The 25,456-nt window shown below is 33.7% G+C and overlaps 2 protein-coding genes across 2 annotated transcripts; one reads left to right on the top strand and one right to left on the bottom strand.

Annotated features, from left to right (window-relative positions):
- Positions 1 to 1,098: 1,098 nt before the first annotated feature.
- LOC107162563 (uncharacterized) lies at positions 1,099 to 15,269 on the top strand. The gene is made up of 4 exons (XM_015509519.2): positions 1,099 to 1,302; positions 9,160 to 9,393; positions 11,101 to 11,289; positions 13,243 to 15,269. The coding sequence occupies exons 1-4, from the start codon at positions 1,248 to 1,250 to the stop codon at positions 13,983 to 13,985; spliced, it is 1,221 nt and encodes a 406-aa protein (XP_015365005.2). The 5' UTR covers positions 1,099 to 1,247; the 3' UTR covers positions 13,986 to 15,269.
- Positions 15,270 to 20,488: 5,219 nt separating this feature from the next.
- On the bottom strand, positions 20,489 to 25,151 carry Peritrophin-A (Peritrophin A). The gene is made up of 5 exons (XM_015509499.2): positions 24,902 to 25,151; positions 22,997 to 23,224; positions 21,713 to 21,910; positions 21,171 to 21,363; positions 20,489 to 20,704 (listed from the first exon to the last, which is right to left on the bottom strand). The coding sequence occupies exons 1-5, from the start codon at positions 24,948 to 24,950 to the stop codon at positions 20,680 to 20,682; spliced, it is 693 nt and encodes a 230-aa protein (XP_015364985.2). The 5' UTR covers positions 24,951 to 25,151; the 3' UTR covers positions 20,489 to 20,679.
- Between the last annotated feature and the right edge of the window lie 305 nt (positions 25,152 to 25,456).

Raw genomic sequence — 25,456 nt, 5'->3', positions numbered from 1 at the left:
ATTAACAAATCGAAATATAACAATATATGTAAAAATAATATAAGGATCAAACTTCATAATTCTTACAACTGGACCTTTTTTTAACTAAAGAGTAGGCACATCAAATTGAATTGATACATATATTATGTGATGGAAATGGAAACCACGATAGGTAGTTGAACAAAAGGCCAACAAAATAAAATATGAACTTTATGAGGTACACATCAATACATAATATAATATTAAATAATAATACACAAATACAAATTTTAAACACAATGTAGGTACTGCATTGTAAAAAAACTTTTTATCTATTTACTTATAGAGCACCTGCCTGTACTATATAGTTTGATTTCGAAGTCCGTCACCGACGGAGCTGAATCGAACTTTTAAGTCATTTTTTTAGATATAATAATATAAGTATATATTTAAATATTATCTAATGAGAAATACTTGATGGCAATTTTATGCCTCTTGCACTTTGCAGGCTATAGAGTCATAGCAGCGATATTGTGTGAATGAATATTATTTTAAGTCCAAGCACGCGTATAGGTATAGGTAACTAAGTTAGGTCAGGTTAATTATAGCCTACATAGTGGTGGAACGATATTTTTGAGTCATTAAATTAATAATTGTATATTTTAAATATTTTTACCTCTAACATCTTCTTTATTTTTGGGATTCGTACTACTATGTGTCTTTTTGCTTTAATAAATCGTGAAGAAAAAATGACTTGTCAGGACTTTAGGAAGGAGGGCACGATTAGATAATCCGGAAACCTCGCATTCAGTGTGCATCTATTATAGGCTTTTGAAATTTCACGAATTGGTGGTAGGTATAGGCACTAAAATGATTTAATAACAACGTAATAATTCGATTCGTAACACGTAAGATACACGTAGAGTACAACTTCTATTATGAGTGCACTGAGTGCAGTCATTTGTACATGGAGAATAATATATACATATAAATGTACAATAAATTCACGAGAGATGGGCCGTGGGATCCGGTGTTGTGCGAACCACCTGTATACAAGCGTGTACGCGTTTGTATATATATATGTGTATTTAAAAACGCAAGGTCTCTCTTACTTTCATCTCTCTCCCTATCGTCTGAGGCGGCGGCGTCTTCAGCTTTATTATATTTCGTTTTTCCTCTCCATCGTCGCGTTTGTCCTCCTCTGGTATCTGACGTCGCGTCCGTCGTCATCGAACACGACCGCCTTCTTGCGCCGTCAGTTACTGCTCATTATTATTTCCGCGACAACGATGAAGCGCAACACATGTCTGTGGGTGGTTCTCACCACTTACCTGGTCCAGCAATGTAAGTGAACAATTTTTATTATTATTTTATATATGCTTATTTATACATTATTGATTAACAATAGCGATGATAGGGAAATGAGTTATAGTTGTAATACCATATTTATCATGCAGGTGATATAGTTGAAATGACCTTTTGAATATTCTGTGGCGTGTCACATCGATATTATTTTCGTATAAAAAGCCTAGAAGTTGCTTCTCTGATATTCCTTCATCCTTGACTATTCCTGTAATAACATCTCGGATTGTAGGTCTTGCGGAAACATACATTACAGTGGTATTTCATTTTGCAGGAGACTTCAACGCCTCCCACAAAATCAAAATTATCACTGTCTTGTCTTATTATTCATAGTTTATATAAAATATACAAATTATTAAATACTTAGAAACCGATGCTATATATACACTGTATAATGTAGTGAATCAAGTTTCTTTTCGATATTATTTTACTAGTTAGTAGTTAGTACCTAATGCTTGTAATTGAAAGTTTATAAATCTGTATGTGTTTTTGAGAGTTCTTAAGACTTTTTATACACATACCTAAATCATGTTTTTATAACCTCTATAATGAAAAAAACAAAATTAAACTAATTTACACGATTAAAAAATAATAGGTTTAGGAAACATAAGTTTCCATTAAAATTTAAACCTACATAAAATTCAATTTTTTTTATCTTATGTTTTATATTTTTGAACCCGAAACTTGTGGTTATTTAACCTTGCAATAAAAAATATCAGTTAATTATTTTATACCTTCATTAACAAAGAATAATTATAGACTAGATTAATTGTTAAATTTAATATGAGATATTTTTTTTAATATTTAATGAATTTAGAAAAATTAAGTTAAAAGTTTAATTATTTTCAGTTTAAGATACATTTGTATTTCATAATATTATTAAATTGTAAAAAAGAAATTGGTATTTAAACAAACTACTTTATTTCCCATTAAAATATTTTAATAGGTATTTAATGCATTTTTATTTCATTTTAAATTAGCATTAACAATGATAATGGTTACCTAACCATTCTAATAAAGATTTATTCGCTGATGAAAAGAAATTTACCATGTTATATTATTTTATGATAAACGCACGCAGTAAATGGTTTTGTGTGGGATCTAGAACTTAATTTTTTACGTCATCCGGGTTAAGTAATACATGATGTGCGGTAATATTATAACATTAGCTGTCCGATGATGTGAACGCACAAAAAATTGAAACCGGTATAGAAACTAAAATTGTTGTTATTTAACTTAAATTCATAAGTGACAAGTTGTACATGTTGTCAATTCAAAAATATTCATGTAATCCTATACAATAATAGTGTAACGTGGTTACGCTTTATAATAATCATTTGACGGCTGTACAATATATATAGGCACTATATTAATATACCTGTGAAGGTACATTTATTCGTTAACAATTGATATCGACGTATTTTCGTTTTACATAAGGATACAGCTGTAAACTTCATTATCTATACCGACTGCGATGAATGTAGTAGTTGGGTAATTTTTTAAAAGCCGACCATGCAGAGGCGGAACTAATAGACGTCAATAAATAATTTTATTTAATATATAAGATGAATTTCCGATAAACGTCATATAAGGTTCAAATTCCTATCAAGCATACATTAAAATAAAATTTATTACGTTTCATAGTATATAGCGATTCCGGATTGTCTCTCTCCACAAATATACACACACACACAAAAAAAAAATGTAAATGGTTTTAGATAACGTATTGCCCGCTGCAAGTAAAAACTAATCTATTATTACAATCACATATAATATATATATATAGGTTACTGTTGTTTTAGCTCGTAGTTATAAATAATATAAAAAATAATGCAGCTAAATAGCAGTGAATAGCACGTTTGATTTTGTCGCGTTCATTATTAATTATAAATTTTTCTATTAAATATCATTAAGGACATATTTTTGTATACGACAACAACGTTATTCTGTCAAAAATGCAAACTTTCACTTTCGACTGGTTTCGTTTAAATCGTTCCTGTACAGCACATTTTTACGTCATGTTTTTAATCAAAACCGGCAATTTCCTAGATCTCACAGGAATGCGGCGTACAATATAATCTTATGTGTATCATATATTATATCGGACACGTGTCACATGTGATATAGACTATAATATATAATAAACCTACAATGTTTTTTGTATAGATTAGACGTTAACTAACGCTAGAAATCCACTAAACAGTCCGTAACTAGGAAATGTCTGCAGCTGCAGCAGTTATAAAGCTACTCACCGTATACGTAATAATAATTATATTTTATGGTTATCAAAATATTGTTAACGATTCGATATCGTGGCGCAAACGCTCTATCCTAAATTTATCTGTATACGAGTGTTAATATTGTTGTTGTTCAAACCTATTTTACGTTCAGACAGTATTATAGTATAATATAGAGAATCAATCTCGACACCATAACGAGTTTATAACTAAGCCCCCCCCCCACACATCATATTTTTAGTTCTGGTATAGAACTAAATCCGGGACACGAACATTTTTCTAATGTATATTGAAGTAATTATTTGCATGAACGCTAGGCCGTTCAAAAGTCCAGATTCCACAGTACCATGGTCTCTCTGACTCCCCACCCACTTTTGAGGGCCTTGACTACACCATCAATTGCGACAACGCGACGCCCCTAAACACAATCCAAAATTGTCGAAGTACACGATCAATTTTTGCTAACGTATAATACTTTGATAATAACTATAGTAAGTGAATATACGATTGTAATGTCTGTAGGTACTGCTATTATTATTGTGTAATAATCGCAGCGGAGGCGTCGTTGTCGCGACTGCCCGAAAGCATACCGTCGTCAACATAATATATTACATTATTATCGTCGTCGTCCTGTATTCTATACATTTTATAATATACATAACGTACTATTATCATCATCATCGCAACCGTCGTTGTTATATCATTACCGGAGGAATTGCGAAATTCGTACGGGTCCGCGATCGCGTGTGATTGTCGAATAATCGATTGCGAAGACTTGAACAATCCGGTTAGTTAGTTTTTAAGACTTGCTCGGTGTCTTTTTCACACGCTTGTCGTGAATGAGTTTTATAATTCGGTTTTTTCCCATCCGATTTTCAAATTGACCTCGTTGCACAACCGCGGTGAATAATATATAATGCGTATGTATTATAATATTTTATTAAGTAACTATAATATATACACGCGTATTCTCATCGTCACATCATCCCTCCATGCACACACACACACACACCACTCGTCATTCACATATTTTTAATATTATACTTTATTATCACGATGGGTTCACACGGGCCCATGCGAAATATATATTAATATATTAAATATACGAGTCACAGAGACACGTCTTGCGTGGCGAAATTGCGATTCTGAATAATAATATAATGCGAAATATTATTGTACGAATAATAATGAAAACATAATTAAACGCGACGATGAGAGACGACTGACCGCGTCGTCCTCGACCTTTTATATATTCGCGCCCGCAGACCGCGTGCGGTTTTTATCTTTATTATTATAACATGCGTATAATACAGAGGTGCATCTTGTACCTACACATTGTTATTGTTGTTATTAATTCGCTTACAACCTTGGAAACGTTCTCCGAGACAAATCGAAAAAACTCCCTTGTCACATTACTATCTTGGTAATACAGGGCGTTTCACCTCGTTTGGTCTTGTTTTCCACGTGAGTGGATTGCCGATAATAAATTTTAAAATTTATATCTAATCATACATTCATATACTATTTGTCTAGCACGAGTTGAAAGATAAAATTTAAAAAAAAAATTCGATTGTTGTTGGAAAACATAACAACACCGGCACGGTGAGCTTAATAATGATTCGATGGTCATAAAAACGAGATCGTTTCGGGCTAATGGAAATTAAGTTGACTATTAACTCAAAAGTGCAGTTTACTGTATGAATTGCAGCAGAGCGGTGAGAGAAAAGAGAGTATAATATACTACTACAGTACTTCAACAACTGTAAGTGAGTTTTGTAATCGAGCTCAGGTTATAGGTCGTGGTATATAATATAATTATATCGGTCGTTATTCAAATTATTTTTCCTCGACAGAGGAAATCGTTTTATGCCGTGATATCATCGTTTTCTATGATACTCGTTTATGGCACTTGTATACTGCCCGTGTGCAACCGAGACGATGGTCAAGATTTCACCGCAATAGTTTACCTTTATCTTGTACCAGGTTTTACTATATATTATTACAATTGTTATACACTAGAAAAACGGAAATTAGACTAGGTGTTCGGACTTCGTAAAGTTTTGACTTTTTGGAGCCATTTTTGCACGACTCGTCTACGTGCGGATTTACAATAAAAAACTCATTATAACAGGTACTTATTGGTGCTGCATGTGTACAAGCAAATACCTGCAGGAGTACACTTACGTCGTATATAGTCTTGGTGCAATACAAAACAGAGTGATTCGCGTAATCGCGTACGCGTGCAGCAAACCGTGTAACGAGTGTGATGCAGTACTATGTTTTCCGGCGGGACGACGGAGACGAGCGAAATAGTGAAAGTTTCACGCGCTTTGAATTTTCTTACGATCGGCGGAGGCGACGGAATCAGTTACTCGGACGGTACAAGAATTACTAAGAAATTATATATGTCGTCGTCGTCTGTATCCAAACGTAACTGTATACGGACCGAAGCTATATTACAACCCATGCAAGCAACTTTTACGAAACGGTCGAGTTTGTGCAGACATTACATTGTTTCCGTCGTGTATTTGCAGTAAAATTTAGATGTGATTATCGTGTTGTTGTAAAGTTTATAATATAAATCTATTTAAATAACATATTATTAATAAGCGTCACGGCGACGGCCTCGCTGGAAAACGATTTAGACGCGTGCTTGTGCGGGGGAGGTATTGTTGTCGCCATACTCTGCGTAATATATATATAAGACGATTTGTCACGCCGAAATTATTTGAGTTCTTTCAATTTCCCTGTGTCCGCCTTTTGTCCGCGATTATTGTCCCGGAGCTGTGTGTGATGCCAGAGATTCTTCACTTTTTCTTATAATAACAAGTCGATATACATATATATATATATATATATACATCAACAACAATGATTACGACGACGATCATAATATAACTGAAGCTGTGGTAATGACGATACTTAAATATATACATATATATATATAATATACTATATATTGATATGATGAGAACTGCTGAGGAGAACCAATAAGATCGTAATAATAATAAAACGTTATTGTCAAAATAATTACCGACTGGCGACGGCAGTGATAATAATAATAATAGCCAGTGACAAAAAAAAAAAGATTATTAATAAAAAACGGCGCGCGACACGCCTTCCTCCGCCCTCACGTCATTGTGTTCGCGTGCAGCGGCAGCTTTCTATTCGGTATATATACACAGATATTATACGACCTATGTATCGTAAAACATTATTATCTAACGCGCGTACAATATAAATCTCATAACATAATGTATAGATCCATTGTGTACGCCAAGTCGACCGTTCGGGGCAGACGGTATAATATTATATTATGCGAAAGTTCAACGGCTTCGGATACGCTTCTGTATATGTATACTTGGCGTGACCCAGAGGCAGCGACGGCGGCGTAAACGTCTTCCAAGTATAATACTGTGGACTCAGACTCAGCCGCCGTCACCGCTTTCTAAACATTAAAAGGTATCGTACCTATATAAAAATATTGTAACGTATAGCGCAAGGGCATAAGCTGTTAATACAATCTATGATAGTCATGATAATAATAATCATAACTGTTGCGCTTATAATAGTACTACGTACACAGCGTACTATACTGTTTTGGAGGCACATAACTGTATACTGCACAAGGTATATATTATATATGTATACCTGTCAATGCCAGTGCTTGTATCTATCACTATAATAGCGTCCGAGTGAAATAATATAATATTATGTATATACACGCGACGGCAAGGTTAGGCGTGAGTGACGCAATCTGGTCATTTCTTCCTAAAAAGAAATAAAAATCGATCACGACGCGTATTTATAGTAATCTCGACGTCGTCATCACTGCTTTCACCGCGGGATCTGAAGCGTACATTATGTATCCATATAGGTATGTGTAAAATATTATACTTGGGCCGATCCCGAGAGTTGCGGCTTCTACTACAAGCGAGAATTTAATCGGTCGCGGCGTATAAAGGTCACACGCGAGATGCATATTGCACAACGTTCATGGTTGTCATTTCGGTTTGACCAAAAAAAAAAAACAACTAAATGCGAATCGACTACCTACCCTATTACAGCTTCACTGCATGCGTTCCGACTTCCCGACTTCCGATACTGCGCAGTGAGAAAAGTATGAAGTATCGTTCGAAACAAAAACCATGACAGTTATCAACTTTTCAAATCATTTAATGAGACAAGTAGGTTTTTTATATAAAAGTCACTGCCAAAACGAATAACTGCAGTAGGTAGCAGTGTAGCACGCTGCACTAGGCGTCCCAGGGTCTGTTTGGGTTTCATAAATGTATTATGATTTGTTTTTTTTTTTTATCGCTGTGGCATGTTTAAGTAGAGGAACTGAGTCATTTTCTATCTAAACTGAAATCTTTATTTTCTTACACGATCATATGCTTAACATATAAATATTAAATACATTGCAAAAGTTTCTTACAAGCCAAATAATTATAACGCAAATGTACCTACTAAATGTGAAATAATTTAAATTGCTTTTAAATAGGAACTGTATCGCTATAGTTATAAATTATAATTACAAATCAAATATTATATGATAAATGTAAATTTAATTATTAATGTTCAAAAAAAATCTCTTTCTTCCATCATTCACTTGAAAATAATTTCTACTGAAATATGCCACCGTTTTATTGTGTAATCGAGCTGGTGAATACATCCTTTTGGCTAATACCTACACTATTATAATAATTAAATAGACGATCGGGGAATAGAATCAATTTTTGTTCCAGATCACCACAGCTTTCACATAGCATAATATTACTATCAATTTGTACATTTTTGAAAGTGATACAATATACATAATTGCATATTATTATAAATTTACCCACTCCGACAATTTACATGTCCACTATTATGTAGTATGGCAACGTCATAACAAATCACTATATTGTACATATTTACAGTTAGGTACATAATATTTTGTTTTAAAATGACGCAGGCGGCAGGCATCTAAATCGAATGCCATGGTACAAAAGTTGTACAGGTATCAGTGTAGCACGCTGCACTAGGCGTCCTAGGGTCTTTTTTTGGGTTTCATAAATGTATTATGATTAGGTGTTAATTTCCGGTTTCGTAAGTTCGGTACACGCGTAATGTGGTGTGTTTAATATGTAATACTAGAGTCGTCTTTAAGTTATTTGATGTTAATATTACCTAAATGTTATTGATTTATATGCAAGATGCAATAATATGCACAATGAGGTGATCGATTAAACAAAGTTAGGCGAATCTTGCAAATCGGTCGAAGTCCGTGGGTGGCACAATGTATTATAACCTAAAATATACCTGCACGACTGTGCATGATTGCATGAAACCGGTCAACTGTAGTCTGTTACCACCGTCACCGGTTATTATTACGTTATTTATTAATTATTCTATACCGAATACCATTTAGAACGGACTAATGTTATATAGACAATCGATGTAATTTATTGATTTATTGAATTTTTTATATGCAAAAGAAATGATTTATCGTAATATAATAACACAGTAATAATATTATAATATATCTATTTATATAGGTAGTTAATTTAATAACACGATATCTATGTAATATCAACCACTATATTATGTTTGTTTTCAGGCTTTTGCCAGCAACAACTGAAGTCATCCAACATACAGGAAGATCCATGCAAAGCTAAAAACAAGGTGGTACCGGACGCGGCTTACTGCGATCGTTACTGGGAATGCGTGGATGGACAGCCTGAGCTATACGACTGTCCCAATGGTCTGGTTTACGCGGGCAAGAACAGGGGTGTTACTGAGGGATGCGACTACCCATGGAGGGCAGACTACTGCGATGGCAAAACTCAAGCCAGTAAGTTCATAGAACGCCCCAACGATGATAGAATATCATTATTATACAGAATAATATAGCCTGAAACATAAAGCACAAATAGTTCCAAAAGTCACATAGGTTTATGCCTGTGGTTAAGATATTATAAAGTGTGCTTTGGTAAGATAATAATAGACAAATTCATAATCAGTGTTATCGTATGATTCAATACAAATATTAGGTAGCAAATCCAATAATCGGTATGTATACGTATATTACAATGTACCTTGTATACAATAATTGAACGTTGGTACCTATCATCTTTTTTGACGATCACTAAAACTAATATAAAGTCAGTGTGTTATTTTTTGGAATTCAAAACGATCATAGAAGTTTTAAAAAAGGAGTAGAATCGGACGGACTAGAGTCACTGCTCCAGTATCGTTAAATTCGAGAGAAACGAACCAAAATCAGAGCTCGCCTATTTTTTTTAGCTGACGCTCCACCCCACCTTCGTTTTCACACACGATCTCGTGCGATTTCCACGTGTTACTACTCGTTACATAATAATACACGATTAACCCTTATCCTATGTAATGACTAATAATATATACGATCTGCGGGTCGTCACGCGCGCCGTATTTCATATAATATTCGATCCAATGGACCTCTCTGTGTAGGTGCAGCACGAATGCGATTTAATGTTAATATTATTATAATTATGTCGACCATGTTACTACGTGCTATACGGGAAGTTCGTCGTCGCGCGTAGGTGAAAGTATACTGGCGCCTGTAGCGGCCGGACGCCCACCCGGGTAGGTGAGCGATCGCCGCACGAAAACCGCAATATCCACGTCAATATAATATTATATAGTATAACTACAACAACAATAATAATACTAATAATAAACCAGCACCGATTACAATATATTATTATTATAACCCGTCAACATATTACATACAATAACACGCGCGCACGTTGTGTATTACCTATGTTGTTATTATTATTATTACTATATTATGACGATGTCAGATCGCACAATATTCTCGATCCGACAACCCGCGACCCGTGGTTTAGGATGATTGTTATTATTATATCTTATCCACAGACATATAGAACAAATGATTAGCTAAATATTGTAGTAGGCTGCGGCATTGGACATTCATTCTTATGGATATTTGCGAGTTGCGACTTGCATACCAGTTAATATTGGTTAATGGTTATTATCACTCATCAGTCATCATAGTTAACCATATTAGTTAAATTTGGTTATAAAATATTAAGTTGACTGATACTTGTTATACACTAGAGAATAAATACTTCGAGTTTTGGCTATAACATTTGGAAAATTTTAAAAATAATGATTTAGATTTGACGGAAGTCCATTAACTACAACTATAAGTATACTAAACCAAGAAGTAATTGCATTTTGAAAAGAAAATAACCGTAAGAGTATGTAAGTTTTATACTTTATTATACTTACCAACCGCAATAACAATCATTGATGAAAATGCTAACAGTTGTTGATAAGACTGCATAGCCATTTACTACATTATAGCCATATAGGTATCGTGTAAACAGCTAATGACATCGCATTGAAGTAGTGTTGTGATTATTCGTCTATTGTAACTATTGTCTGCCACTTGTCCATTTGTTTTAATATAATATTAATGGTCTGCGATTAATAAACGATGAAGTTAAAAACGTCAATTGTCAATAGTATAACCGTACGTGTTTGATTTCCGTAGACGGTCCGATAGCCCGGGAACACTGCGATTGGCTGTACGGCATATTCGGTCACGAGACGTCTTGCACACGATACTGGACTTGCTGGAATAGCACGGCCACCGAACAGCTGTGCATTGGCGGTCTGCTGTACAACGAAAAAACTCACTCGTGCGACTGGCCCGAGAACGTCGAGGGATGCCAGAAACATCGTAAGTACCTGCAGTGACAATAAATAATATTATAACATTCCTCCTGACATAAGATACAAAATCATCGCCTGTAATTATATTTTATATTTCATACGCGACGTAATAGAAGCTGTGCGAATACCAATGCGAATTTGATAACAATTATACAGGTAATATTGTGCGGTAAACATGGTATACATATATTAATATAAGCGGCAAGACGACCACGGTCGCGTTCCGTATACCAGATTGGTCACGTTTTCCGGATGCGTCTTATGACTTCTTTGATCTTTCATATATACGTACCGTGTGTTTGCAGGGTAGAGCTTTCACCACGTTGACCCAACTGGTCGCCGAACGTGGCCATTTTGTCACGGATGATATAATCACGCGAGGTGCGACGTCTGGTCGTGTGCACTACTTATAATATAATATTTAATACGGGTGTAATAATATAGCTGTTTGTACATCTGCGTGAATTTTGAGGAAATTCTATAGCGGAAAACGTTTTACAATTCAAACGCTATAACGTTTGGAACGTTTGTAAGGTTGAAATTCATAAGCACTGGGTGTTAAACCTTGTTATAAGGCATAAAAAGTTTAAAAAAAGTTAATCGTGATAATTCATGATAGTAGATGGCCCCAAAAGTATAAACAAAGTTGACCACGGCTCTGGTTAATATAGTATACCTTTACTGTTATGTTTGACGCGAGATTTTATTGATGTTGTGTCGGAGAACTAAACAAATAATACTGCTTTTACCAGTCCGGTATTATAATATGTATACCGCAGTTACTAGTTCACAGGTCTGCAGACAGCGTAGTAAGCGACATTTTTTTGATCGTTGTTTTTATTCTTTGCTGATCGAGAGGTACACGTTTCCTGACCAAATATATTGGGATTTGTAATATAATTTATAATAAAGATTAACGGTAATAACAATGCCACACTGTTACATCACTACCGTCGAATTCGACTTTTTTTCGGTAAATACGTGATGCACGCGCGTACTTAATTTTTGCTATTGAATTTATCATCGATTGTTACCTGAAAGAGAAATACCATTTTATTTATCGATGATTATTCGACGCCGTGCTGCAGCATATACCTTTTTTTTTTTTTTTCCTTCTTGAAACCGGGAATGGGTGGGAACTGTATAGCACAATACTGCCGCCGCTGCAGCATATACCTACCACGAATGGTTTGGTCGACCCAAATCTATTAATCGGTATGGGTTAGGGTTAGATAATAGTCGATATACTGCAGTACTGTACGCTTATACATGATGTGCATGTCAGGTGTTTTTTATCCACGTAAAGGTATATACCGCACGATGGGATGTATCGTATTAGCGCAATTATATAATCGCTAGTTGTAGAAATAAATCAAACGGGAAAATGAAAGAGTTAAAAACCTCTCGTACACTAATTGGGCTCCACTTACAAGCCCTGTACTATAGTCAGGTCTCGTGTTAAAAATTATGCTGTATAGGTACTTTTCGAGTCTCAGAAAAGAATCATTTCCCATCCCATTTTAACAGACTTAATGAAATAAGAGTATAAGACGATAATAATTATTAATAATGTGAATTTGAATGTTTTTTTCGATTCTGAAATAATAATAAATATAGTTTGATCAGCATTTATAAAAGACAGATTTTAAAAATTCAGCCTCTCCTCGCTTTTTCTCGCTCCAATGAAATCGAATGACGATCCTAGTAAAAATAGTTTTAAACAATATATTTACACGCTAGAAATATTAGATATTTGTTAAAAATGTATTCTCATCTGTTTACCGCAAAAAAAACAAAACAAAACAAAAATAAGACGTCTTAAAAAAAATTCTTTACCCAGTATGATTGCATGCAATATCATTTAATATAACATATATTATTAAAAACTCTGCAGTACAATATACCTATATTAAATTATTATTACGATATACGTTTCGTGAATGAGTCGTTTGCTTTTCAGCTCTCTGCAACGAAGACGCCAACGGAAACGTGCCACTGGGAAAATCGTGCAACAGGTACTGGCAGTGCCAAGGAGGTTACCCAAGGTTGCAAAGGTGTCCGGCCATGTTGGTGTTCGACAGGCGCACTTTGAGGTGCGTTGTGCCGCCGACCGAGGACTGCGAGGTGCCGACCACTCCGGCCCCGTCGCCAGACGATTTGCCGTCCAACGAAGACGATGGTGAAGAGAACGTGCCGCAACAAGCCAAGGCAACCGCCGGCCCAGTGCCACAGCGCCAGCAACAGCGAAATCAGCAACAACAGCAACAGCAACAGCAACAGCAGCAACCACAACAGCCACCACAACTTCATCAGAGGCAAGGTGGTCCGTCACCGCAGAGACAACAGTTCTTGCAGCAGCAGCAACAACAATTACCGCAACAACAGCAACAGTTGCCCGCCGCTACGCAACAACAGCAACAGCAGTTGCCGCAACAACAGTTCCAGCAGCAACCACGGGCTCAGTTCCAGCAACCCACGGCTAGGGCTGTTCAACAACCACAACAACAACAACAGCAACAGCAGTTTGTGCCACAACAACGGGCTCAACCTCAACAGTTCCAATTGCCACCGTTGTCGGACCATCAACAACAACAGCACACCGTGCAGAGGAGAGAAAACGGTGCAGCGGTGACGTACGGTGGTGCCGAAGACGACGTTGGTGACGACGACGTCGACGTACCTGTCGCGTTTTCCGAACACTAAACACAATTATTGCACAGTACAACTAACGTCGATACACCTACACACACCTATACACTTAGAATATCATAATATTTAGTTTAAAACGAAAATTATATAGTACATCGAAAATAATGGTATGACCGAGTTGTTCGGTTATATAGTCAGAAATGATTTTTTTTTCACGAAATCTGATCTTAACTATTCAAAAAAAAAATTCGTTGATTTTTCGATTTTGTTTTCCGTTTTTATTTTAAGGCGATTTTTCGAGGACAGTTGCACGAAAGTGTCTAATACACTTCAATAATTTTCACTAGAAATCACGTGTTCGACGATTGCGTTCGAGAGTCTAAATATAAATTTATATTTTTGTGAACAGCCCTTACACAGAGGATCATAAAAAAAAAACCAATCTACGGCAGTGTAAACCATCGACGAACTAAAATAAATTATATCGTTACATTTCTAATCTACCCGCTTACCCGATCAGTTTCAAAAGTCATAATAACCTTTATTCGTTTCCGTTGTATAATATCGTCTACAACAGTTGGTAAACATTTAAATGCTTTTTTTTTAAATTTTGTTCGAATCGATCGTCGATACACAATTTCGTTATACATTCGTGTCGGTAAAAAAAACGATATTAAAACAATTAAAATATTTAAGACCGTCGACGAAACTAATTCATTATTCAATAATAAAACGAGAAATCGCTCCGTACAACATATATATATACATGTATATGATATAATAATATTTTAGTCTTTTAAGAGTGTAACGTTTAGATGTTATTCGTATTGATACAAATTTGAAATCGCTTGCCAAAGGACTGAGTTTATAACGAATTTTATTTTTTAATGATAAACAATAACTTAATATACGTTGAAATGTTTGTACAACCGTTTCCGTCAAATATAATTACTATAATATATATATAAATTATATACTCGTACATACTTGCATAAAAACAAAAATATATAATATGTTTATATAAGTAAGTATGTACTTTACAATTATATAGTCGTACAATATGTTTTACGAAATTTTTTTATAAATATTGCTATTGTTGTAACGGAGATTACATTATTGTTTACTATTAAGATTTAATATTGCCATTTAAAGGTAAGTTATATAATTAGTATAATATATAAAAATATAAATATAATATTACATTGTACGCTGAGCACTTATTTTCCATAATTTAGTGTTAATATGCATTTAAGAAACTTTATAATTATGTAAAGCGTGTGTTATTGTTAATACATTATTTGCAATTAAAATAAACGAATGCTTTTATTATTTTTTAAATCATTGCACTCACACTAGCACTCGTACTGTAATATTGAAAATTGTTACATAAAATACTTTCCTGACATATTATATTGACATTTCTTTCTACGTGTGGACGATACTAGAGTTTTTGATTATGGATATTAGTGCAGTATTGTTAATTAAAAAAAACAATCTTATTAATTAGCGACTTCGTTAGATCATAAATTGTAAAAATTTAAAAGTTATAGCGAAAAATGTTCAGTATGATATGAAGTTGACAGTCGTCGAACGCAAACACATTTCAGATCGTCTAAAATCAAAACATGTAAAAGTGTTTAAAAATCCATCAGCACATTATATGTTTCAGTTTCAGTAATATTTGGCTTTTGTGTCTCAATCACATTCCATATCCGGTGGTTCCTCTGAGGAACATTATACCCACGTTAACACATTGTACGTATATCAACTTCAAGCGTGATTTGCTGTCGAGTTAATGATTATACTCGTATAATGTTTATATATTATTAAGGTAAAAAATAAGTTGTGGGTTGCCCGTGCAAAACAGCTTTATTATTTTATAAGCTCCGTGCATTTTAAAAATTATATTGACCATCGTATAAAATTATCAAATTTTTAACCGAGCTTAAACATTTTTTATTTAGATATTTTATTTAATAGATGACAACTTTAATAAATACAATTCCCTAACAGAAAGTATAAACCACACTCAAAGTTGAACTTTGAAGCATTTTTTATTTTTTACTGTTCCAAAAACTGACACAAATAATAATATAAAAATAATAAAATAAGGGTAACCATAAAATGCCACTCGATATTTTTCATCTACAAGGAAAATCTATGAATTATAAATATTTTTTTATTAATATAATTAACCATATGATAACGAAAATTGGTCGGAAACAAAAAAATCCAACCCAAAAACATATAATTATGTTAAAATCAAAAATTAAAAAAACACAAATTATTGTAAAACCAATACATGGCTCTTTTTGGTTCCACTCTAAATCCAAAATATAATAGAAATAAATATCGGCTTAAATATAAAAACGTATACAATAGGTTAGGTTATTTGATTTATTTCCAAATTGGCGCATGTGAACTGCGTGTTGCATATCCAGAACGCCGCTATACTAACATAATAACAGGTATAATATAATATATTAATATTAATTGGTTTATTATCCCTAATTTTAATCAAACAGACATACATAATATATTATATATCGATAACGAAATTTTTGCAAAAAAAAAAAAAAAACACCATTATTGAAGTTGCAAAATTAAATAAAATTAATTATGTGTTATTACCAACATTGTGTACAGTAAAATACATTATCCTTGATACTCAAATAATTAACTTCGTTATTCATGTTATTTCGATAAACACCCATAATAAATTGGGTATATAGAAAATATAGCTAAAACATATTTTAATTCCGGTTTTTGATTTTAGTTGCCGTCGTTTCTCAATAACACTACACTGCTTGGGTGTTCGTTTTTAGTCACATTAAACCATTAAAGTCTCTCGTGGATATCATTGAATATTATAACCTGATATATTTGAGTCAGCGTGACGATTTCTCGATCGAAAAACGATAAATCTATTGAGAATTATTGATTATTATCGTACACACTTGTTGATATCGTTTTGAATTGCAATAAAATATCGAGTTCAACTGCACTTTAATAGAGAACGACGCACCGGTTTACGGCAATAATTAATTATTAGATACTTAAATATAATATTCAAACGCATCAAATTATGTATTATTATTATTAATATCATTATAATAATTTAATTTATACACAATATAATTCCAAACCCTATGTCACGTGTCAGAAGTCAGTTGAAGTGCTTCAAGCGCCAATGACGCAATGTCGTTTTTACAACACGTTCGTAAACGACATACAAAACGACCTCGACGTATACATATATAATATATTTTTATATCGTGTAAATAGTTAAGTTATAATTTTAGGTACTTTGATCGATCGCACGAGTTTCTCGGACAGATATTCGTTAGCCATTCACAGCCGGGATTTTTTAAATGATTTTTTCTTACTGCACGATTATATTTTCACTCATGGACTGTAGAAGGAATTTAGACAACTTATACATGTTATTGTAAATAATAATTGTATAATAGTATTTATAAATATAATAAACAATGGGCAAAACTGGTAAAAGTATTAATAATAGTTTTTTTTTTTATTAACACGAAATATACCCTCGGTGACATAAGCCATTGGGTTACAAAATTAATAATAGTTTTTCATTTTAAATAAATATATAAATTACATTGTTTAGGCAGCTTTTTTAGAATGATAGTTTTACATTTTTCTTAAAATAATAGTGAACGTTCAATATGTATGGTAATGAGTAATGATTAATATTGACAATTTTAAACTTATTTTAATCAATTCATTGATTGTTTCATACCTTCAGGACGAGTTTCTGGTTTTATGTTTCATTATCATTCTCTAAAATCTGCACTCGATCTGCTACTAGGAATAACAAAAAATAATAATTTTAAATAATTTTGTGACTTTCTTTTTGGTCTATTCTTTCTTTAATTTTCATCAAATGTACAACCTAATTAATTAATGCTGAAATATTATAATGAATAATATTTATATAAATAGTAATTTTTGGTTTCTACTTGCATCATAGCATTCAATCTAGCACACAAAACTCGATTAAGAGAGCATGACAAAACTAAAACACAATAATACATTTTTTAAATTTAACTTAAATTTTTTTTCCAGATTTGCGTTATTATTATTTAATAATATAAATTAAATAACATTGTATTTTTTTTACTAGCCCCTATAGGTACTGTATAAAATACAAAGCATTAATGTTTTACAGTAAAAAGGATCTTCTCAGTGTACATAAAAAATAACCTGATACATAGCCTCACAGGTATAAGAATTGATTATTTATTATAATATAATATAATTGATATTATCATGATATTTTAAATCTATTTTGTAGATCTGGGTCACCAACTTTTTACAAAAAATTAGCTAAATTAAACATTTTAAGTATTCGTTGAATGGTGATCGACCATTAATTATTATCTATATAACATATATATATATATATCTATTATAACATGCAGCATAATAATAATAAATTGTATACCTAATAATATCATTATTTTATTATTTCTGTATAGGAAAATTGTATGTTTTTCATCGCTAATACATAAATAATAAATACTTTACTTAGTACATAAAAGTTTATTGGTGACCCTATGGTGTTAAGTAGGAACTTTTAATTCGTATATAACGATAGATTCGATTGGTTTGATTTTAATCCATTCGATGCGAATACTTCGAGGTTTGAATAATTGTAATACAATTATATTATAGTGTCGATACCTTAAAAAAACAATAGCTTACTTTTGGTGTATTATTGTAACAGTTTTTATATATTCTATTCCGACCATCGTAGTAATAAGTTCCCGAATTTTCATTGATAACATTGTTTATTTCAGCTTATATTATGCATCTGATTATTGTTAATTTTGAAAAATGTATTCAAATGATTCAAATAAGGCACATCATTTAATTATTTTACACGGTTTATTAGCATCAACAATTTTTTTTCCTTACTAGACTATAAAGATATCTACCTAAAAGATTTGTTAAAAGTCGAAGCTTTTATATTCGTATGATTAATTTCATCTATTGATACTGTTTTTAAATAAATTGAAGGTGAAAAATTGAAGAAGAAATCAATATAGGTATAATAGAAAATCGTAAATTTTTTTTATAAAATGTTATAATTTATTATTAAAATTATTTTTGTTCATAATATTATCTTTAAGAACTTGGAGAGTTCGTAGTGGGATACTATGTCAACGCCAATGATAGGCGTAAAGTATAATGGTTCTCTTTATTTGCTTTCTCTGATAAACTTATGACTATGACTTGATAACTATTAACTAATAAGTCTCCCGGAACATTGACAACAAAAGATGACTCTAGATTTCTATATTCGTAAAAATGAATATAAAAAAATATTTTGTATTAGTGTTAGGGTTAAGTTATGGCATTATTTATAATTTATTGTTCGGATGTATGTTATTAGAAATATATGTCTCAATTTGAAGCAGAGATAAAGAAAAAAATATGGCCATCAATCATCTCAACCCATTCAACTCATCATAGGCCAACGTCTGACACGAGTGTATATAGGTACATCCGCCGTCATACAACCAATGCAATTATTTTGGATGAGTCATAAATATAAAATATATCTACTTCATGCAGTTTTGATTTGGGAGAGGGATGACTTGTTAGATATTTGAGTCCCCAACTCCTTATTCACGTCATTAACCGTAGTACAAATTGTAATCGTTTCGAATGTTTCGATGAACTCGTATTTTCATCCATAATACATCTAGGCAGTACATGAATTATATATATACAATACATGTATTATATAATATTGATATTTTTAATGACCTAATATTCTGTGACGTAATCTCTATATACCGGAAACCGGTCGGAAATAACTTGCAAATAGATATATTTTTTAGGATAGACGTTTAATAAAGCGTTCGTCGATAATTAAATACAAAATAAAAAAATTCCATAAATAAATAAATTATTAGTATTAGTGGCTTTGATACGGATTAGAGGTTACTGAGGTTGACCCCAACTAAAACCAAAATGGTAAACTAATACACTAGAAGGTTATGTTTTATTTGATATATTCATCAAAATAATAAACAGCGTTCTTTGCTGTAATTTATTTTTTATATACTTAGGTATTATAAGTTTTAAAAATTTTAATAGCTATAAGTAAGTAACATAATTAATTATGAGTAGCAAATACCTAAATTAAATTAAAAATAAGTACCCCTATAGCTGGTAAAAATCGTATTCAAATTTTAAACCACAGCTAAATAATATGAATTATAATTTTCTATAGGTCCTATTGATGAAAAAAGTTCCAATAACGTATTAAAGTACTCGTTCAGCATTTTAATAACGAACATAAACTTGGTACGTTGTTTCCACCACATTACTAGAAAAATTCCTTATATTTTTCAAATTATAGTAATGTAATATATTGTTGGTATAGCGATTATAAAATTTGTTTTTAGTTTTACACTTCTACCTAGATACGTCAAAACCTATCCACTAATAATGAAGTTATTTATTTATGCAGATATCAAAGATTAAAGGTAATAATATTACACATATTAATAATATAAAAACGGTTAATTGGAAGATTTTTATTATTTTTTTATAACTATTAATTTGGTATAAATAACAAGCCCAGAAAAATTATGTTTTGTATGTTTTCATGTAACGATGCCTCGGTATCAATGTCGTTTGATGATTTGTACAGTATGGTTTTTATGTAAAAATGTACACTTTGATCATGGCATAAATGGATTAACGATATGATCTACTTTCTCTTTCTGTAATGAGACCTGTAACAGTAAACAATAAAATCATTTAATAATAATTATTTTTTAACACTACAAAAACGATGGGACAACATTATTGTTATTTTTATTTTTACTATATTTTTAAGCTATATTTTAAAATCGAGCAAACGGCGATGGAAGAAAACAAAAATTGAAGAGTAAAAAAACATTAAGCGCATAAAAATGTGACAAATTTTATACGTAGTAATAAATGTTATGCAACTGATCGATCGTTATACGTTTAAGAACCGAAAGTTACAAATAGTATTTCATTCGTCAAAAATGTCATTAATAATAACATCGCTTTATGATATTTATCAAATCACGCCTGCTAGATTGTTTGATTAGATAACTACTTATTCAAAAAAATCGTTGATGTTATAATATAAATATTTTTATGTCAATTATTATCGTATCGATGGCACGAATGCCGAATAATAAAATCGTTTTGAAATGACGAGTCACGTACCCTTTCTTGACGCACGTCAGCGAAGATTCGTCAACAACGCTGTCCTCGCCACAGCTGATCAACCTTGGATGACCATGCACACACGTGATGAGCCTGTGTGGGTCTCCCGGGAGGGCGAACCTCGGGTACGGTTCGAATTTGGCCGACACTGAGTGTGGGTCTACCTTGTCCGGGCAGCTGAATCCAATTATGTCTGCGCGGAAAAAAAAAGCAAAACGATAGTCGACACACCGTTCGAGCCATATATACTGTACTATATGTTTTTATGTCGTAATATCTATAGACGCTTACTACCGGAGACGAATTTACGACTATGGTTACCTAATACCAGTGATGGAGTGAGGGAGGGGTAACCGGTAACCGTGATTTCCCGGTCCATTTCGTTATAGAAAAATTAATATTATATGACGTGCAGTTGTTAACCTTGATCGCCACCACTATTTGCTGTGAGATTGGGAGTGGGTAAATTCGTCTCAGCGCCCGTGATATTACCAATTATTATTATTATACGTGTTTGGACGAGAAACGACAATTTCGAGCACCTGCAGGGTTGCATCCCACGTCGACGAGCTCATCGGGCCAGTTGCACTTCTTAATCCTGTCATCGTAAGCCAGTCCAGGTTCGCAGGGCAGCGCGTATGGCGTTCCGTGTTCGCACTTGACGTAGTTGGTGCTGCAAGCGGAACCGTCCGAGAACAGACCGAACTGGTATTCGCATCCGGGAGAACTGATCGGCGCAACTGTGGAAGATGATATAACCATGTCATTGCGGTGCGAAATTTTTCTTTAAAGAAATTAGTGTCAGTAGCTAACACTTAACGAGTCAAAATGATTCCGAATTTGTAGCTAATTTATTTGTTAATTTTTCATTCTACTGTAGCTACACATTATCAATCATCATATGAAGTCGTTATGCACGTCTGATACAATTTTAGCACTTTAAACTCGATATAGCTGTGTCAAAAATAGCGGTGCTAACAGAACATACAAATTTTAAGGGGATACGTATACTCCTTATATAGTTTACATAAATATATGGAGCACCGAAAAAGTGTTTTAAGAGAAAATTCGAACGTCAAGTTTGGCATCAGCTTTTCAAATTTTGCGGATCTACGATCTTCTCTGATGCTTAAACCGTTAAACCTAATCGCAGGCTTATCGTCACCCGCGGGATTATGTAGAGTATAAGTGCATATAAATTAATAAGCGCAACTAGGGGGGAGCTTGGGGGTGCTTCAGCACCCCAGTCGTTAATTTAGCACCCTCAGATCAAAAATACCAAAAATGGAAAAATCAAATGAAAAAAGTTTTCTTTATTATACGCAAGATAGTTTTTTATTTGGCGTTTTTGGTGGAAACACAAATTATTTATGATGATTATAGTTATGTAATATGGTTGGATCAAATATTAGTTATGTAACATTGACATTTTTATCTGTTTATAAAAGGTCATTATATGAATATATATATAGGTATTATACCTAATGTATTTATGTGGTATATTACTGTTTAGATACTTAAATATTAGTGTGCTTATGCTTTTACAGTGTATTTAAGATTGGTTATAGTAATTATAAAATTGAAGAATAGTACTTGGGGGTGTGGGGGCGACCCGTTTCATCTATATAATTTTAGCACCCCCAGTGTTTGGCCTCTAGTTGCGCCTATGCATATAATATGTGATAAGACCAATTTGGAGGGTCGTATTCGGTTTTTGACTTTCTGTCGCACTCTCACGGGCCACCGTCCAAAACGTGTACAGTGTCGTGCAGTGTGCTCTCAGTTCTAGTGGGTAAATGTTTTTGGCTTTATCACGTGTGACCTACGTTCGGCTTTTCGGTTGCCACAATCGACGGCCCAGTGGTAGTTGCAGTGGTGGTAGGCGGCGCCTTTGCCGTCGTACAGCAGACCGTTTCCGCACTGTTCCAGCGTCAGCGTGCCGTTCGTGCACAGGTAGAACTGATCGCAATAATCGGGGTGCGCGTACGTCTGTTCGCCGTGTTGTTCCGGACACTGCGACGATCTTTCAGCGCTGTATTCCTGGCACTGGATCACTGCGAAAAGCAAAACAAGTACTATATAGGTCAAGTAATAGTTTCAGTATAGGTGGCACGCCTGGTGGAATATGCTGCACGACCAAGCCCATAAGTGTACAAATTATTTTATTGAATATTATAGAGTTGATGTAAAATAACCTAACCTAACCTAACCCTCGAGATAGTCCGATACCTATTTAATACCCGCAGTCGATTGCTGTTGCGCCTATAGGTTACACCTATATATTTGTGGTTATACATAATATAATTTATAGGTACATAATATTATATAGAGCGATTTGTGCGGATTTAGAGGTGTACATACGAGATAAAGTATTTTTCGTCGAGCCACCGCCGCGATCACACCGCTATTCAAACTCGTTTCGTCGGGGAGGAACACCCATATACTGCAAACCGCATCTCGAGCTGCGTGCAACTTTCACCCGAGCGAAAACCGCGAACAAGAGTGCAATATACAGTGTTATTATATTATATATGCATTATATATATATAATAAAAGTCATTATTTTGTGATCGCGGTCCCGATATCGAGGCGTGCGCACTGTCCCCCGGGCGTAAGCATATATAAATATAATATATAATGGTTGCTGTCGGTATTATAGAATAATTTATGAAACGCTTCGAGCGAGTGGTTTTGTTCCAATCTGTCATATACACGTCCAACTCGAGTTGCACAACTCGGCCACAATATATAAATATATATTATTGTATTATTTCTAAAAATATTATGCAACTGACACAACTCATATAATAATATAATATATAATATATGGGTATAGGTACACGATTTATGATAATAATAATAATATTCTTCGGGGCCGCTTTTCTGTTGACCGCCCGCCGTTTTGTAGACTAGAAATCCACGCGTCTATACAACCTCCCCGCCCAATCTCTCCACAGCCATGACCCATCTCTTACCACCATCAAAGACCGATCTCAATCCCTTTGTACGAGTACCTATATTTTTAATATTAATATATGTACACGGTGATCATGCGTTCGATCAGTTTTCAGGGTCATCTGTTCATAATTATTGCGTGTACCTACCTATACTATATTTATATACCATGTCTAGCCGTATTGTGTATTGCGTTTAGAATTATAATCATCAATTTATGTATGTTATTATTTATGAGTATAATAACATTGATAATTATTAAGCAAAAAATTATTAAATCGTGAACTTCCGACTACACCCAACGTTTCAAACAGTTACCGAAAATACTGCTGCACCGTTGAGTTTACTATGCTAAAATTGTGTGATCGAAATATAGATGTACCTATTGTACCTAGTGGTATTGACATATATCACCAAAATATTCCGTGATTATTCTTTAGTTGTGACATCTCGTACAAAATCGTCTCTGGACGTGACACACGAACAATAATGGTAGGTGCGTTTAAAACGAAAAAAAATAAATATGAAACAAATCTACAAATCACACTATTATACGCTCGCACTTCAATAATTGACCCTTAACACAATAACACCCAACACGCGCCAGTTGTACTTTTACGTAAAAATAATTCGGTCTGTGCATTCCGATCGCAACAGAACTGTACGTCATGATAATATTAGGTATATTAGATATTATTCTTGCCGATGGTCCCTGGCAAAAATGGTGATAATATTATATTACGATAAATTACTAGTGTAAAAATGTATGAACGTACCTGTTGCTTTGAGCAGGAGCACTGCGGAAAACGTCCAAAAGACGTTCATCGTGGCGGCGGTCTGTGCGATATTTACCTATAATGCGCGTGTTTACAAATCCGACCTGTCAGACAATCGGCGGCTTCTGGTACACTGTACGCGTTGTACGTAAAATACAATAATAATGAAAAAAGAATAATAAAAACGCACGTGACAAATGTTATATGTACGTGTGTACTACGCGCCTTTCACCGACAGCGCTCCAATCAGATCTCCAATCTGTATCCACGAGCAGCTCTGCACCGAACCGAATGAACTTGAACCACTCCGCTGCGTGTGCTGGCCGTCTGTACAATATATTATTATGCATGTTTAATATAGGTATTTATAATAGCATGTAAAAATATTATGTGATATTATGCCACTACATAATAGATGCCGGCGATATTGATAAAATTTAGTCTCTAGGTATAGGTACTATTTCTACACCACGGTGGCGGTATTTTTCGCTTTGTAGTTTTCGATACGATTCGTAAAATAATATTTGGTATCCTCTCGCCGTGGTTCTGCCTGTA

This window comes from Diuraphis noxia, unplaced genomic scaffold, assembly GCF_037042655.1.
Source record: "Diuraphis noxia isolate RWA-SAM2 unplaced genomic scaffold, SU_Dnox_SAM2 contig0004, whole genome shotgun sequence".
NCBI lineage: Eukaryota > Metazoa > Arthropoda > Insecta > Hemiptera > Aphididae > Diuraphis > Diuraphis noxia.
This window is presented reverse-complemented; position numbering and strand designations above follow the sequence as displayed.